This window comes from Lottia gigantea (genome assembly GCF_000327385.1).
Source record: "Lottia gigantea unplaced genomic scaffold LOTGIsca_45, whole genome shotgun sequence".
In the NCBI taxonomy this organism is placed as follows: Eukaryota; Metazoa; Mollusca; class Gastropoda; family Lottiidae; genus Lottia; species Lottia gigantea.
In genome coordinates, this window is record NW_008709577.1 from 941,252 (window position 1) to 957,948 (window position 16,697).

At 30.8% G+C, this 16,697-nt stretch overlaps 1 protein-coding gene across 1 annotated transcript; it reads left to right on the forward strand.

Moving 5' to 3' along the window:
- Positions 1–12,159: 12,159 nt before the first annotated feature.
- On the forward strand, positions 12,160–15,120 carry LOTGIDRAFT_164424 (hypothetical protein; the record flags this gene model as incomplete). The annotated part of the gene is made up of 2 exons (XM_009060947.1): positions 12,160–14,052; positions 14,095–15,120. 2 exons carry the CDS (start codon positions 12,160–12,162, stop codon positions 15,118–15,120), a joined length of 2,919 nt encoding a protein of 972 aa, XP_009059195.1.
- Between the last annotated feature and the right edge of the window lie 1,577 nt (positions 15,121–16,697).

A 16,697-nucleotide genomic window follows, 5' to 3' on the forward strand; every position in this document is an offset into this window, starting at 1 on the left:
TCCTAGTTGATATAGATTATTGAGTTGATGTAACTAGTTTTAGATCCTAGTTTATATAGAATATGGAGTTGATGTGACTAGTTTTAGGTCCTAGTTCATATAGATTATTGAGTTGATGTGTCTAGTTTAAGATCCTAGTTTATATAGAATATGGAGTTGATGTTTCTAGTTTTAGATCTTAGTTTATATAGAATATGGAGTTGATTTGTCTTGTTTAAGATCCTAGTTTATATAGAATAAAGAGTTAATGTGACTAGTTTTAGGTCCTAGTTGATGTGTCTAGTTTTAGATCCTGCTTTATATAGAATATAGAGTTGATGTATCTAGTTTAAGATCCTGCTTTATATAGAATATAGAGTTGATGTATCTAGTTTAAGATCCTAGTTTATATAGAATATGGAGTTGATGTGTCTAGTTTTAGATCCTAGTTTATGTAGAATATGGAGTTGATGTGTCTAGTTTAAGATCCTGCTTTATATAGAATATAGAGTTGATGTGTCTAGTTTAAGATCCTAGTTTATATAGAATATGGAGTTGATGTGTCTAGTTTAAGATCCTAGTTTATATAGAATATGGAGTTGATGTGTCTAGTTTTAGATCCTAGTTTATATAGAATATGGAGTTGATGTGTCTAGTTTTATATCGTGCTTTATATAGAATATAGAGTTGATGTATCTAGTTTAAGATCCTAGTTTATATAGAATATGGAGTTGATGTGTCTAGTTTAAGATCCTGCTTTATATAGAATATGGAGTTGATGTGTCTAGTTTTAGATCCTGGTTTATATAGAATATGGAGTTGATGTTTCTAGTTTTAGGTCCTAGTTTATATAAATTATTGAGTTGATGTATCTAGTTTTAGATCCTAGTTTAGATAGAATATGGAGTTGATGTGTGTAGTTTTAGGTCCTAGTTGATATAAATTATTGAGTTGATGTAACTAGTTTTAGATCCTGGTTTAGATAGAATATGGAGTTGATGTGTGTAGTTTTAGGTCCTAGTTGATATAGATTATTGAGTTGATGTAACTAGTTTTAGGTCCTAGTTCATATAGATTTTTGAGTTGATGTTTCTAGTTGTAGATCCTGGTTTATGTAGAATATGGCGTTGATGTGTCTAGTTTAAAATCCTGGTTTATGTAGAATATGGTGTTGATGTGTCTAGTTTTAGATCCTGCTTTATATAGAATATGGAGTTGATGTGTCTAGTTTTAGATCCTAGTTTATATAGAATATGGAGTTGATGTGTCTAGTTTAAAATCCTGGTTTATGTAGAATATAGAGTTGATGTGTCTAGTTTTAGATCCTGCTTTATATAGAATATGGAGTTGATGTGTGTTTTAGATCCAGTTGTCAGCCTAGATTTTGACTGCCCCATTTAGAGCTGTATAGCAGTTTTGGTCTGTTGGCAGGAATTAAAACACATGGACGTTTACATTAAACAAATATAGAAGAACTCATAAATTTATCGTTTACATACTTTTTCAGAGACAATTTCAAGGGTTTGATTTCCAACTAGTTGACTTGATTCCACTTATAATTTGAGACAATGTGAAATATCACATGATTTGCATTTCAATATTAATATCTGTCTACTATATCATATTGGCTCTATTATTTTGACAAGAAAACTTGTTGATAGAAATATTATTAACTTGTGTGAAGTGATTACTTGTCAAATCAAAGCTTCCCTGTAATGATGAAACTGGCTGCCAGAACTTGTATGGAATGAAAATAAAGGTTCAGATTAATCCACAGCTAGAAATTATTGCTGCTCTTTGACTTCTGTCCACAAATTGATTAGTTGGTAATCTCCAAGATTTATTAGATGTTCTTTTTCAATGGAATTTGTGTTCATTTTCTTTTGAGTGTTTTTTTTCCGTTGTATTTTTAAAATCTTTCAAATAGAAAGATATTTTGAGGATGTAGTACTATGCATGAAGTGTTCCTGAATAAAAACTTCAAAAGCAATATAGATTGCATGGCTTGTGGACCATCAAATTTATACTTTTGTATACTATTGTATATTTAAATTAAGACATAAACAATATAAGACAGAGAAAAGGTTTTAAATAGTGCATTATCCTTCCATTTTCTGGTAGAAATATGACCATACAGTTTTCAATTTGAAAATATTTTTTTCACTATAATATTTGAATCGAAAATGTTAATAGCTCTCTATATGGATCCTGTTTTCAACTTGTTTGTATACTTTGAGTTTGACACTGTTCAGATGTAATTTGAATCTGAGATATCCAGAACATTGAATTGTTTGTTTACCAAGTCTGCAAATTCACATTGTTTACATATTTCTACATCTACATCTATATTTTGATAAACATATATTAACATATGTGGTGTGCAGATATCCGACATAGATAGACATACTTTAAATATCAGTATAACAAATTTCACACTCCTTGTCGACTAGTGAAACCTTATCATATTATATCTTTAAAAACAGTTGATAAGTGTTGTCTGTGGGGGTCCCCTTAATACTTACATATATTGGCAATTCATCATAGAACAGAATGAAATTCATCTTATATTTTTGTCTTACAATAATTTTCATATTTAATAGTAGAGATTGAAGACATCCTTGAAATATTTTGAAATTTAGGCGTTGTTGAAGTGATAAGATTTTTTGTCTCAAAATTTTTTATTTTTTATTCCGTTAAAATACTGTTAGGACATCCTATTGCATATGTCCTATGTCAATTGCTGGTAGACATTTTTGAATTTTATTTGGACATAGCTGGTAATTGATAATGAATAGGTTGTATAAATGGAAAAATTTATGCCCGGTTAAGACTGGTGAAAATGCCCAAACAAACGGTCCTGTTTTAATTGATACAGTATTTTATTGGATGTGTGTGAATTTGTTTAATGCCTTCTAAGAAGTATGGGAAAAAGTGGTAGATATATAATGAAAAGAACCTAATGTAAATATTGAGTAAGTCTGTAAGATTTAAATTAAAGTGGTACATGCACCAGTCTTTAATGAATTTTATTGCTCTTGGCTTATTCAAACTTTAAGACAACTCCAATTCCAGAAATAATCTCAATAAAAAAACTCTTTCTCCAAGACATCTTCTTTCAGAGAAAAGTAATGTTTTGTTTGAGAGTTCATTAGGTTCTAAGGATTTAAAATACTTCTTGTTCCTCTTCAGACTGTACATGCTCAATATCTTTAGACAACTTCAAATCTAAAACTAGTCGTAATGGTTAATTTTTCCCTTGTTGCTCAATACAGTCATCATCATTAACCCAATGTGGGCATAAATGTTTCTTTTATAATCTCAAATCATCAATTTGATTGTTTCAATGCTTGTATTCAAGTTCTCTATTAGGAATAATTAGGTTGATGATACCTGTGTGCCATTTGAAATACACTCGATAGTTGGAAAGTGAAAGTCTCATGCCTTCATAGTTGGAAAGTGAAAGTCTCATGCCTTCATAGTTGGAAAGTGAAAGTCTCATGCCTTCAGCACCTTATTGCCACTGCATGACATTGACCATCTTCATTAGCTTTCATGCAGAAAAGTAGGACATAAAACTTCATTGATATCATTTGATTTCTATTGGGAATAATAAAGTAAATGAAAATGACCAGCATATTACACCTGTATATCACCTGTCCTACAGTACAACATGGTATTTTATAGTATAATACTTCTTGATACCTACATCTTTACATATATTAACTATATTTATTTACTCTATTCACTTTCTCCTTCAGATCAATTACTCTTAGATATTGATAGTAATAAAACCCTGAGATGGCACTGGATCTAAGCTTTGGTCCCTGTCTGTATGGAGAAAGTACCTTCATATTTTTTAACCAGGTTCCCAATGTCAAAGATGAATGACGGAAAGACTGCCTTGTCTTTGATAGGACAAAACTCATTAGCTCAAGTACTTAAAAGTTGAACTTCCATCTTATATTTTTGGTAATTTCCTGGAAAAATAATGAAAAGTTGATACATGCAGAATGGGATCAAATAATCAACTGAAGAGTTAGCTACAATTATTTGGAAGTACCACTCAAAATTGTTAAAAATGACTATCCTGGTTAGACAAAAAAGGTCATGTCACTCCTACTCAAACTATATGCACAAAGAATATTTTCTCACTAAAGGTTATGCCTGTGTCTGTGCTTGTGCTATGGTAACATTACTTGAAATGTTACAACCAAAAATTTCTAATTAGGACAGTATTATCTCAAAATCTGTCTATTGATCCATAGTAAATTTATGACAGGTAGATAGTCCAGTCCAAGCCAGTAGTAATAAAATAACTAGTAGAAAAGACCAAAGAAATATTAGAAGAATAATGTGAAATAACTAGTCAATCATTTAATGTTAATGAAATCCTGTTCGGAGCTATCTAGTGAATTAATAATTGATCTATATAAAGAATAATTGATAAAGACAAAGTTTCTATTGCAAATCAATTTGATAGACTAGTATACTATATAGTATACATAACCAACTTTACTAGCATCTACTGACATTTTTAAGTATTTCTTTCCCTACTAGTTTTAAAATGCTTAGTTTATAAGTGAAAAAAATGCAAATAAATACTTAAGAAAGATCATAGTGCCTGAACATTATTTCACAATTTTATGAGAATCTTTGGAACTTGGAACTTTGAAGACCTCAAGTCCTTATTACAATTCTTAGGGAAATGGTTTGAAAAATCTTTAATTATGAGATATGCTCTAGAGAGATAATTTTCTTTCAAATATTTTACAATAATATTGTAAAGTCAAACAATTCTTGTAAAAGTCCAACTCATTTCATTTCATTTTATTTTGTAAACTCAAGCAATTCTTTCATTAAAATCTGTTCTATTTACTTATGAAGTTCCCCTGTAATATTTCCTAAAAGCCAATCAAGCACAGGTAGAAGGCAAGTCAAACCTAAACAGAAAACTATACTGTGGGATATTTAAGAAAACTTCGCTGGCTGGTAGAAGATTGTACACCAGCCTTCAATAAAAGTAGAGACTACTTGAGTACAGTACAGAATTGATTCTGGTGCTACATGTAAGAGTGTCTGTGGAACCATGGTTTTATAGCTGACTGTAGATTGTGAATAATCTATAGTAGTCCATTCTAGTATCTACTTTATTAGACTAAGGATACTTGTAATATTTTAACAAAGAGTTACCGTGAAGTATTGTCTTGTATTAGGAATTGTTGATTCAGATCAATGGATATCTCCACTGGATAGACTCATGTTTATGGGATTTTTAACTTTTAACACAAGTAAGTTGAAAAAGTTTTACAAGAACTATTGGTTTTTATCTCAGCTAGTTTTTATACTAGAATATCAATGATTTAATGCTTATAAAAAAATCTTCATATTTGTTTAAAATTGTTTGGACTATTAAAAAAAATATTTTAAATTTATTTATTTTCAATATTTTGTAAGTTGTATCTTAGGATTTATTATACTTACATCAGTCTACCTTTTGAATATTTACTGTATAACTGTGATGTATAGAACTGAAATCTTTTCAGAATTCAGAATATAGTATTGACATTGATCAATGACATTTTAATGTTTTTGTCATGAGCATTTAGCAGATAAATTTTCAAAAACGAAGGATGGTTTTGTCTAAAGTACGCTTCTAAGATAAAGATTACACATTCGCCTCAGTTTCTTGTCAGAGTTAAAACAACAGATTATATGACAGTTGTTGATAAAAACTAATTATTAAATGTGGGAAGTAAAAGAGAGGTGAAGATTTTAAAGATCAGGGTGAAATAAATTCTTTAAAAAAAAGTTTGAGAACAACATGATATTTCTACTTTTTTAAAAATCTGACAAAAACTTGCTAGATATTTAAGCGAAATTAAGAGGGTGGTAAATACCAAGCGTGTTCCTGTCTAGACACAGCTACAATTATTACTTCATATTCAATATAACATATATACTGCACATATTTCTTACATTGGAGCAAGATAACTTTGTCTTCGATAATATAAACAAACATTGCATGAAAACTAGAATAGTGAAAATGAAAGAGCTATTTATTTTAATGTGACAGAGTTCTTAATGCTATCTCTGAACTTAGCATACATGTAATTTCATTCATTTTTCAATAATTAAAGATTTTATTTTCATTTTATAAACCGATTCCAAACAGATTTTTACAAGGCAGGGCTCTGTTTCTCAAAAAATCGTATGACTTACGACTTAAGACTAAACTTACAACTGTCTTAAGTTTACGATTACCTGTGTTTCTCAAAGGCTATCGTAAGTGTCACAAATAATCTTAAGATAAAAATTGTTGTACAATCGAGATTTTAAACTAAGCATGTGTAATACTGACAAAATATAATGGAAGGCAAGGCGACAAGGAAATCAAATTGTACGAAAAATCAATTAGATGTTTTCGTCAAAGAGGTTACTGAATATATATCTCTTGTAAAAGGGAAATCTTCATCCTTATTAACATTGAACAATAAAGGTAAATTTTAGAATAAAGTTATAGAAAGTTAATTAGTTTTAACTAAATATGTTCTGCTCATTTAGAAAAAAAATGAAACATAGTTTGTAGGTCTATTTTGGCAAGACCGTTTTTCAAGGTATCATTTCTACGGGCGAGGCAAAATTGTTCACTGCACTTCAAATCGTTCTGAAATATTGATTTCCATGGTCATGAAACTCAATGATGACGTTATTGCTATTTTGACATCATTGCCGAAGTGAAAAAATGGCAGCTCTCTACTGAGACGAAGACGAAAAATGGAGAAAGTGGATAGTAACACTGGACAATTTTTTGCTCATTCAAAGATAGTAACGTGTCAACTCTGATATCAAACTATCCTTTTTTCCCATTAATTAGTTTTTTTAAAAAAAAGACCATTTGGTTCTACCTCCTGTTATGTACGACAGCTTTGACCACTCGTAAGTTTACACCAGAATTAGTCATATACTTACAGACCGTTGATTAATCGTAAGATTTTTTGAGAGACAGGGCCCCCGAGTCTCTAAAACTCAGGAGACCTGCGTGGTATTTTATGTTGGATTGTTAACAATGTGAAAAGGTGCTCAAGTCATGTACAGTTAATAATAAACTAAAAATATTTTCATATCTAATCTTATTCTAACTCTGTTGAAATGTCTTGTGGTGAAAGATATAACTGATACCCTACTAACTACATTCTGTCTCCTGCTAAAAACTTGACAGAATTCATACCATACATACAAGGTCCAAGGAGATTATTTTTGATGAATACATGAAAGCTTTGTTATATTTCAAAATGGTTTGCTCTTTATGCTGCCCTCAAAGCATCTTCAGAGTCTGATGGTCAAATCATCAGACCACTACTAGACAGTCCACTTAACAATAATTAAAACCAAATTCATATTCATAAAATTATGGGACAAGATCAAAATGGATCACTACCTCTGGTGTTTACAATTCTTGGACTGAATAGCCACATGTTTGGGATGCTTACCTGGTATGAAAGAATATTTAGAGGACAGTATTCCTTTAGAAATCAAGCTTGTTCCCATGCCATCTTTTTTTTTATTAATAATGAATCTGTATAAATTATGACATTATTTCAGTTGCCGTTGAAATACAGTTTTTATTATCTCTCCTACTTGTTTATTTCTTTACTAAGATCAAACTAAGACAACTCTCTTTAAAAGCTTTTCTTTTTATGATGTCTTAACTATGATAAGACTTGATCTAGCTAGAATTTATATAAAAGTTTATTTCTTTAGAATATTTTAAATTTGAGAGAATCTTAGTAAAAAGTGTTAAAATAAAAAGTTATAGAAGTTTTCATGTAATAATTGTCTACCAACCCAATTTATTTAATGTTTATTTTTTCTTTTAAAAGCATATTTATTTCTAGTATCCTGTTAGGAGTCTGTTAACCTTTATAAAATTGTAATTCTAGATAAGAATGAATTTTAATTGAATTTACACAGAATAATAATAAATTGGTAACTTTTGCATTGATGTCTGTTGTAACAAATCTCCAAATTCAACGACTTCAATTGGTAAATTTGTTCAAAAACTGATTAGATCTATTATGGATTCTAAGTAAAGATCAGAAATCACCAAAAACCAAAAAATGACTTCCAGGAAAAATTTCCAGGATTGATTTGGAGGTCAGATTCCAAAATTGGTTTTTCCCATTGTTTACTGATAATTTTCATGTAATTTACTTCAGTGATTTTCTTCATTAAAGACTAAATAAGCATGTCTATAACATTTCAAATGAGCCTGTTTAATGTTTACAGAATATCTCAGAATTATTTTCACAGTCACAGATTATAATGCATTATCAATTGTTATATTAAAATATCAAATCCTAGTATAAAAGGCCATGATAGTATACCATCTGTTGAAAGCCTATTATAATACTTGGTGGTTCATTTAGAAACAGCAGGTAATTTGGCAGTAAATCTATTTCTTATCACGATACCTATGTTTTAAATTGTCTCACTCTGTTAGTTACATCAGTAGAAAATTGATGCCATTACCTGATCAGCTATGGTTTAATATTATTAAGCTCCACTGTAATACTACTGTGCAAGTACTCTAGTGGAATATGGTATACCAAATGTTACTTTTCTAATCTGCATGGTTTTCTTATACTTTTGGCATCATATTGTGACATCACATCTATGGTTAGTAACTCCTGTCTGTATGTCCACAATTGATTTGATGAAACTGGGTATGTACATGTATATTGGTGAGATTGTGGACAAGTGTGATATTTGCAAAGGGTCTTAATAAGTTATTGTGTTGACTCAACCAAAATTTGTCAAAATTGGCTTTCATTTTGATCCACTTTTGATGAAAAGTTATACAGTGATAGCCATATATGTCAAAATGAACAATAGTTGCAGTTTTGATCGAATAGATAAATCTTGGTATGCTGATATATATTGATCAGATCATGCATGATCTCCAATGTAATTTTTCAATAACCGATTTGTGTGTTAATGCTTATTGCACCCGGCTTAATAGTTTAGGTAAAAATGCAACAAAATTAATTTCATAATCAAAGTTCCTATGAAATTCAATCTGAATCATTGGGGCTAATTTAGAGTTCTAACAGGATCTTTGCTTGGGAATTAACCATCCTGGTTGCCTTCTGTTAGTGATGCATTACCTAATATTCCATAAATTGTTCTCAATTGCCTGTGACACATTTTATTTTCACTAATTGATGAGTAAACCAGATAAATCTATTTGGTAAAATTGTAATAGAATATACCTATATACAATTACAAATAAACAATTTACTATAAATATAAGAGTAATTGGTATATGATATTTAGTAGGTTAGTTTATTATGATCTAAGATGTATTAAGTTAGATTTCAGCTACATCTTAACTCCAAAAGGGGCTAATGAATAGAGCTTGCAACTTGGCAGAATCTGGTAGCAACTGGATTTACAAAGGTTGCTTGATCAATTGCTAGATTAACCTAGTTTGAGAGCACCAAAGACTTAAAAGAATGCTACCTCCAGTTGCAATCAGTTGCTGATATTCTTCTTTCTAATAAAATTGAATTATATTGTTAATAAGAGTAATTGTAATCCAGTTGATTGTAGTTTGCAGTAGTCTTTCATTTTCTTGATATGGGTGTTTTGACTAAAGTTGACTGCAACAAATCCTAAGAGTATCTTTGAATTGTCAGTCAACTTAAGATGTGCTACCATAGGAATGATTTCACCAGGAGGGTATCAGCACTTAACTCAAATGCCAGTGATATTTCTTTTGTCTGAAAAGTTTTCTAATTGAAGCTGCGTTCTATTATCTGTTGGTAAGGCTGATAAATAACAGTCTTATATTTCTTACATAAACACAAGATATTTTGTCAAGTGTACTGTTTACATTGTTGAAAGTTATCAAAAACACATTCTGGCCAGCAGTATAGCTGGGGAAGAGATTATCATGTTTTGATATTATCATAGTAGAATGATAACTATCTATTATAAATACTCAATACTACTATCATATATACATGGTATTTTTAAAATATTAATCATTTTAACACACTTAAGTATGACTAGAAACTGAGCATGAAAGTTAATCATGGCATTCTTAAAAGGATTAAAACCTGCCTGAAAGGACAGATTTTGTCTTGTGTTATGCGTTCAAGTTTTCAGTAACCACACATGATGGACATAGATCTGAAGGTTCAACGCATATGCCGCTTTGTCTCATGTGACAACAAGGTTGATATATAAATTTATTTCATTTGATGAGATAGTATATTTTGATCGGCCGAGGACAGAAAATGTTTCGTGAAAATGTTTTGATTCAACACACTAGACAGACTCAAAACATTTGTTCACAATTCCAACAAGTTTGATTTTCAAATACATGTTTTTTGCCAACACATGACAGACTTTTGTCATTAAACAATGATTCAAAAGTCTGTTCTAGTTTTTCAGTACATCCAGATACCATGACCAAAATAACAATTCTACCTTGATGATGTTTCTTGTTCCTTTACATTAGAGAGCAAATTTTTCTGATACTGTGAAATTGTTTCTAAATATTAAACCCAACAAAATACAAGTTGATAAGCATAATTTTATTTGCCCTTTTGATTTGCATTTCATAAAGTTTTGATAACAATTCAAAATATTTCAGTTATAGAATTTCACATTGATCTTGCCAATTACTTTAGAAACAGCTGAGAGTTGCTGTATGTTTCTAGATTTGGCAGACAATTCACATGAAAAATATGCAATTTGATTCGCAGGTCGTGATGAAGTTTAATTGAGCTAATCACGTGAAATATTTGATTTCAAAAAGGGACATTTTGACACAAAAAGGTTGATTTCGAGGATAATTTTAGTAGATAATTTTAGTAGCGTGATTGTCTGAATGTACCAGATACTATTCTAAATTCTTACTTCAAGCATCAATTCTTAACTGATCATTTCATTTGTAGTGAATAAATGATTTGCAGTGAGATGAAAATGCAGAACATGTCATGGAAAATGTGAGCTGATATTTGGAGTAAAATCTACTTTGATTTGAGCATTTTCTGTATTTTATTTGCATGTATTGTCATGGACAATATTAGGCATCTATTGTGGATCATCAAGATACATACAAGCTAACTTGAGGGTCAGGGATCTTGGCCAGTAAATGTTGAGATGTTAACTTTTCCAAATTCAAGTTTTAACTTCTATTATGGCAAATTTTCATTGTACACACAGCAATGGTGTTGTACATCTTCATTAGTTAAGATTCACAACTGACGGAAGTAATACTCATTCATCTTCATTTATTGAAAGTTTAAACTTGGATAAGTGCCACTTACTACATGCTTTATATTATTGCTTCATGACATAGTTTATTCTATTAATCATTTATAATGTTTTAAAATTTTAATAATGTTTATTTCTTATGTTTATAGGTTGCTAATTTAGGTAGTTATATAAACAGAAGTGTTGATGAAATTTTTGAACGGAACAAGTGTTAACATATAAAAATTCAAATGAAATATATCACATTTGAAGTGTTATGCTGGTTTAAAGATGAAAAGAAAAATTGCACCTGTGTTCAAAATTTCTTTAAGAATTTTTCTCACTTATATCTATTTTGATTACTTGGCAATTATGAAAAATTGATAAAAAAAAAAAAAGCCAAAAGTAAATCTGATGAAACACTTTCTTGCGATTGGTAAAAGCTACCTACTGAATAGATTGCATGAAAAGCCTTCCACAAAATTGGCATAACACCCTTTCCTTAGAAATATGTTGAAATGCTTACAATGTATTAAAAGAATTGTTATTTATCATTTCAGGTTGGTAATGAATTAAACAGCAGAGTATGATTGAAGTCTGTTTTACACTGTAGAATTACAAATGTCTCTAACAATGAAGTTTTGGCAGCGTTTATTGATGGTGTTTGGAACATTGTTCTTTACCATGTCTGTTTATCTGATCATGAGTGAAGAAAAGACCTGGGAAGATCAACACATCCAGAAAAAATACCTCATAGAATCACGACTTTGGCCAATACGAGGAAATAAATCCTTTAATGTGAATGATAATATAGAAGTTTGTCAACTGTTAGAAACAGGACAGTCACATTCTCAACTATCAACAGTAGATATTTACCAGAAGACAGAATTTAATCTGGGTTCTGATGGCTCTTACGAAATGAAAACACCACCCCCTGATTACCCAAATAATTCTGAAGATGACCTTGAACCTCTTAATGTGATAATTGTACCACATTCCCACAACGATCCTGGCTGGTTGAAAACTGTAGATGAATATTATGTGGACCAAACAAAACACATTCTAAATAATATGGTAAACAAACTTAGTGAATATCCTAATATGACATTTATCTGGTCAGAAACAGTATTTTTTAGTATGTGGTGGAATGAATTAGATGATGATGTTAAAGTTCATGTCAGACGTTTAATACGTAGAGGTCAGCTGGAGATTGTTTTGGGTGGTTGGGTAATGCCTGATGAAGCTACAACCCATTATGTATCGGTCATAGATCAGTTGATTGAAGGTCATCAGTGGCTTTGGGAAAATCTGGGTGTCAAACCAGAAAATAGTTGGTCCATTGACCCTTTTGGATATTCTGGAACTATGCCATATATTTGGAAAAAAGCTGGAATGGAGAACATGGTTATCCAACGTGTGCATCAAGCCATTAAAGGATCGTTGGCTTCAAAACAGGCTCTGGAATTTCAATGGCGACAGATGTGGGATTCTAAAGGATCTAATGATATTCTGTGTCATGTGATGCCATATATGTTGTATAATATCAAATTTACTTGTGGCCCAAATCGATTCATATGCCTTATGTTTGATTTTAGAAAAATTGAAAATGAAGTTTCTGAATCGAGGTCTTACACAATAAATGCTAACAATATTCACCAACAGGCTAAATATCTTTATGAACAATATCGTAGGAAGTCGTATTTGTATAAATATAACACCATACTTGTTCCATTAGGTGATGATTTTCGTTTTGATCGAGAAATAGAATGGGATCAACAATATAAAAATTATGAAATGTTAATGGATTACATGAATGATCAAAGAAAATGGAAAATAAATGTTAAATTTGGAACATTGAAGGATTATTTTAAGTTAGCTAATGAAGAAAATAGACACCATATGGAGAGGTATCCTGAAAATGGTTTCCCAACTTTAAGTGGGGATTTCTTTCCATATTCAGATAAAGACAGTGCTTATTGGACTGGATATTTCAGTACCCGACCATTTGATAAAAAATTCAGTCGTGATTTGCAAGCTAATCTTCAGGCAGCAGATATTCTTAACACATTAACATATGTTAACCTCAAGAACTGGAATCTTGATAACAAAGGGAAATTCTTCCAGTTTTCCACTCTGTTGCAGCAGGCCAGACGCGCTCTTGGTTTATTTCTCCACCATGATGCTATAACTGGCACTGCCAAAGATTTTGTGGTAGTTGACTATGAAAGACAAATGGCTGAAGCTTATAATAAGACCCAACTTGTAATAAGAACAGCATTACAAATTCTAGCTTCAAAGGGTAACTTAATGTCACCGCTTGTCTTTAAACCAGAAACATTTCGCCCCAAATACAACAAGGAACCAGTTAAACAAATACTAAATCTACAGAAAAGTAGCAACTGTATTCTCTTGTTTAATCCTTTACCAAAATATAGACAAGAAGTTGTTCGTGTTTTAACAGATACAGAATTTGTGCAAATAAGAAATGAGAAGTATGAATATGTTCCGTGTCAAATTAGCCCAACATGGTCGGATAAAACTTCAGTAGATCTCAAAGTGTTTGAAATTTCATTTGTTGTTACCTTACCTCCATTTGGAATTGTTCCCTACATGCTGCATAAAGTTCAAGAAATTGATTTACATAATGTATTTCCATCTAGAATTTCCCTCTTCAATACAGAAGAGTTTGAAATTCCAAAGAAAACGAAATTTTACACCAATCCACCAGTTTTAAATCCAGAATCTCAAATTGAACTTGAAAACGATAACATGGTTGTGTTGTTTAACAGTAAAACTGGTACAATAGAAAGTGTAAAAGACAAGATTACAGGACATGTGACCAATATATCCCAGGAATATTTTACCTACAGATCACAGGGTAGTGGTGCTTACATATTCTACCCATCTAATTCTGGAGAAGTTAAGGTTCTTTTTAACATTCCTATTATCAGAAAAATAGTTGGACCCATTTATTCTAAAATAGAAGTCGAATTTGATCATTACTTGAAATTTTCTGTGACTCTGTATCATGTGCCATCATTACAAGCACAAGGAATTCATATAGAAAACACTTTAGATATTCGTCCATTGACAGATCGTGAATTTGTGATGCGATTTAAAACTAACATTGACAATAAAGATGGCTCCTATTTTACCGACCAAAATGGATTCCAGTTAATTCGCAGAAAAACTAATCCCAATCAACGAATTGAAGCAAACTATTATCCAATGACTTCAGCAGCAATGCTCGAGGATGATGAAAGACGATTAACTTTATTGTCAGCTCAATCTCATGGTTGTGCCGGAATCGAGAAGGGTTGGTTAGAGGTTATGTTAGACAGACAATTAATATATGATGATAATAGAGGATTAGGGCAAGGTGTCAGAGATATTAAAATTATTACAAGTAGTTTTATACTGTTGTTAGAAAAACGTAACACCTTAAAGGCAAATAGACATTCAGATTATGCATTACCATCATTACTAAGTATTTCAACTAATGACTTTTTACAGCAACCTATTGTAAAATATTATAGTACTATTGATTCCACTATCTTCCATACCACAGTGACGTCACTGGCGGTACCGATGCCATGTGATATTTCATTAGTGACATTTAGAAGTTTAACAACTGCTAATTTTATTCATAATGGTACAAGTTTAGTGCTGCACCGAAGAGGATATGATTGTGACTTTCCAAAAGATGGACTGCAATGTTCAGTGAATGATCAGAAACTTTTTATTAGAAATCTGCTCAAAGTTTCACCAGCACACAGTGTAAGGGAGACAACTCTAACACATCTTTATGACAAGAAGAAAATTCAGGCCAGTGTTGAACTGAAACCTATGGAAATATCCTCTTTTCATATTAATTGGTAATAAAAGAGAACTCTAAAATTAAAGAGACATTGTGATAGGTTGGAAGTTCTTTACTGACTTTTGTTGCATGCTGAAAACTACTGAACAAACCATCCGGTTTTCAATACATTTTTATGATGAATTAGAGACAGATTGGCATATTTGACAGAAAATGCATATGTTATAGGTAGAAGGCAGCATACTTATTGTATCTCAATTTTACAATTATTATATTTTTAAAGTAAGGTCATGTATACCAGCATTCCTTAGAAACTTTCTAAAATATCGTCATCAAATGTGTTTTTAAATAATATGGATGAAAGAATTAAACACTCTAACAGAAATAAATTTTAAAATAACATTGGAGATACCAGTATAATAAAAACCATGTCAATGGCTCAGTATTGTATAAATGATACATTCCAAATATAATGTTAAGATAACCAGCATTAGATAAATAATTATATAATTTTAATCTACATATTTATTTTCTCTACATCTTGTTTATCATCTATAATTATCCAGAGTCCCGCCTCTATGCTGTCTTTTCCTACCCTAGTGGATGTAATTGCCTCCCACTGTACAAGTGTACAAGGTAGGATTTAAGATATGAAAAAATTGGCTCGACATAATTTTCAGTGGAAAAGAAGAAATTTTCACTTGTTCAAAATTTGGAAAATCAACAAATTCCCTTAAAGATGTTGACATACTATAAACAATTTTGATAAATGATTTTTTTTTTATTTGGTTGAGGGGTGTGAGTTATGCTTATATTAATATGTGATGTGTTATGATTTTAGAAATGGGAATGTAAGATTGATTTAACATATTTTAATTTGTATATAATGATCAATTTGTATATTTTATATCTGTATATGTAGGCTACCCCTTTCTGTTTTCAAGACAGTGTTGCCATGGTGATTTTTTGCCATCTGTTTCTGACATGTTTGATTTTATGGACAAGAAAGTAAATAAAAATTAAGTTTTTCAAGAAATAAATCCAAAAATAAGTTAACAAATTTTTGGCTGCGTATGAGTAGCAGAAATAATTAAATTAATAGTCCTGATTTTTGTTTTTATGTAAATTACATTTTATTTTGAAAAATTCTCAAGAAGAGAATATGTCAATGTTCATGAACATCATATGTCATTTTGTAATTAATCATCCATATAGAGCTCAAGATTCTGTCTAATTTTATATGTTAACTATCATTGTCATAAATGATGAACCAATGGTGTATATAAAATATATTATCATCTATTTAGCTTGTTTTATTTCATCGCATCTTGTTCTGTTACAAGTTCAGTATAATCTAGATATTTTTCCAGGGAGTTTGAAGTATTTTAAGTGCAATACACTTATGTATCATATACCCCATACTAGGCAATGTAGTTCAATGTTCCTTCTACATGCATGTGTCTATAGGTAAGTGCAGTGATGTGCTATGCACACTCAGGATATCACTACACCTTGCAAACACTAAAATTATCATTTTATCTAGGTACACTGAAGTATCACATGACCAATATTGGGATTCACTGATTTAGCACATGTACCAATCTTGGGATTCACTGATTTAGCACATCGTAAATCTGGA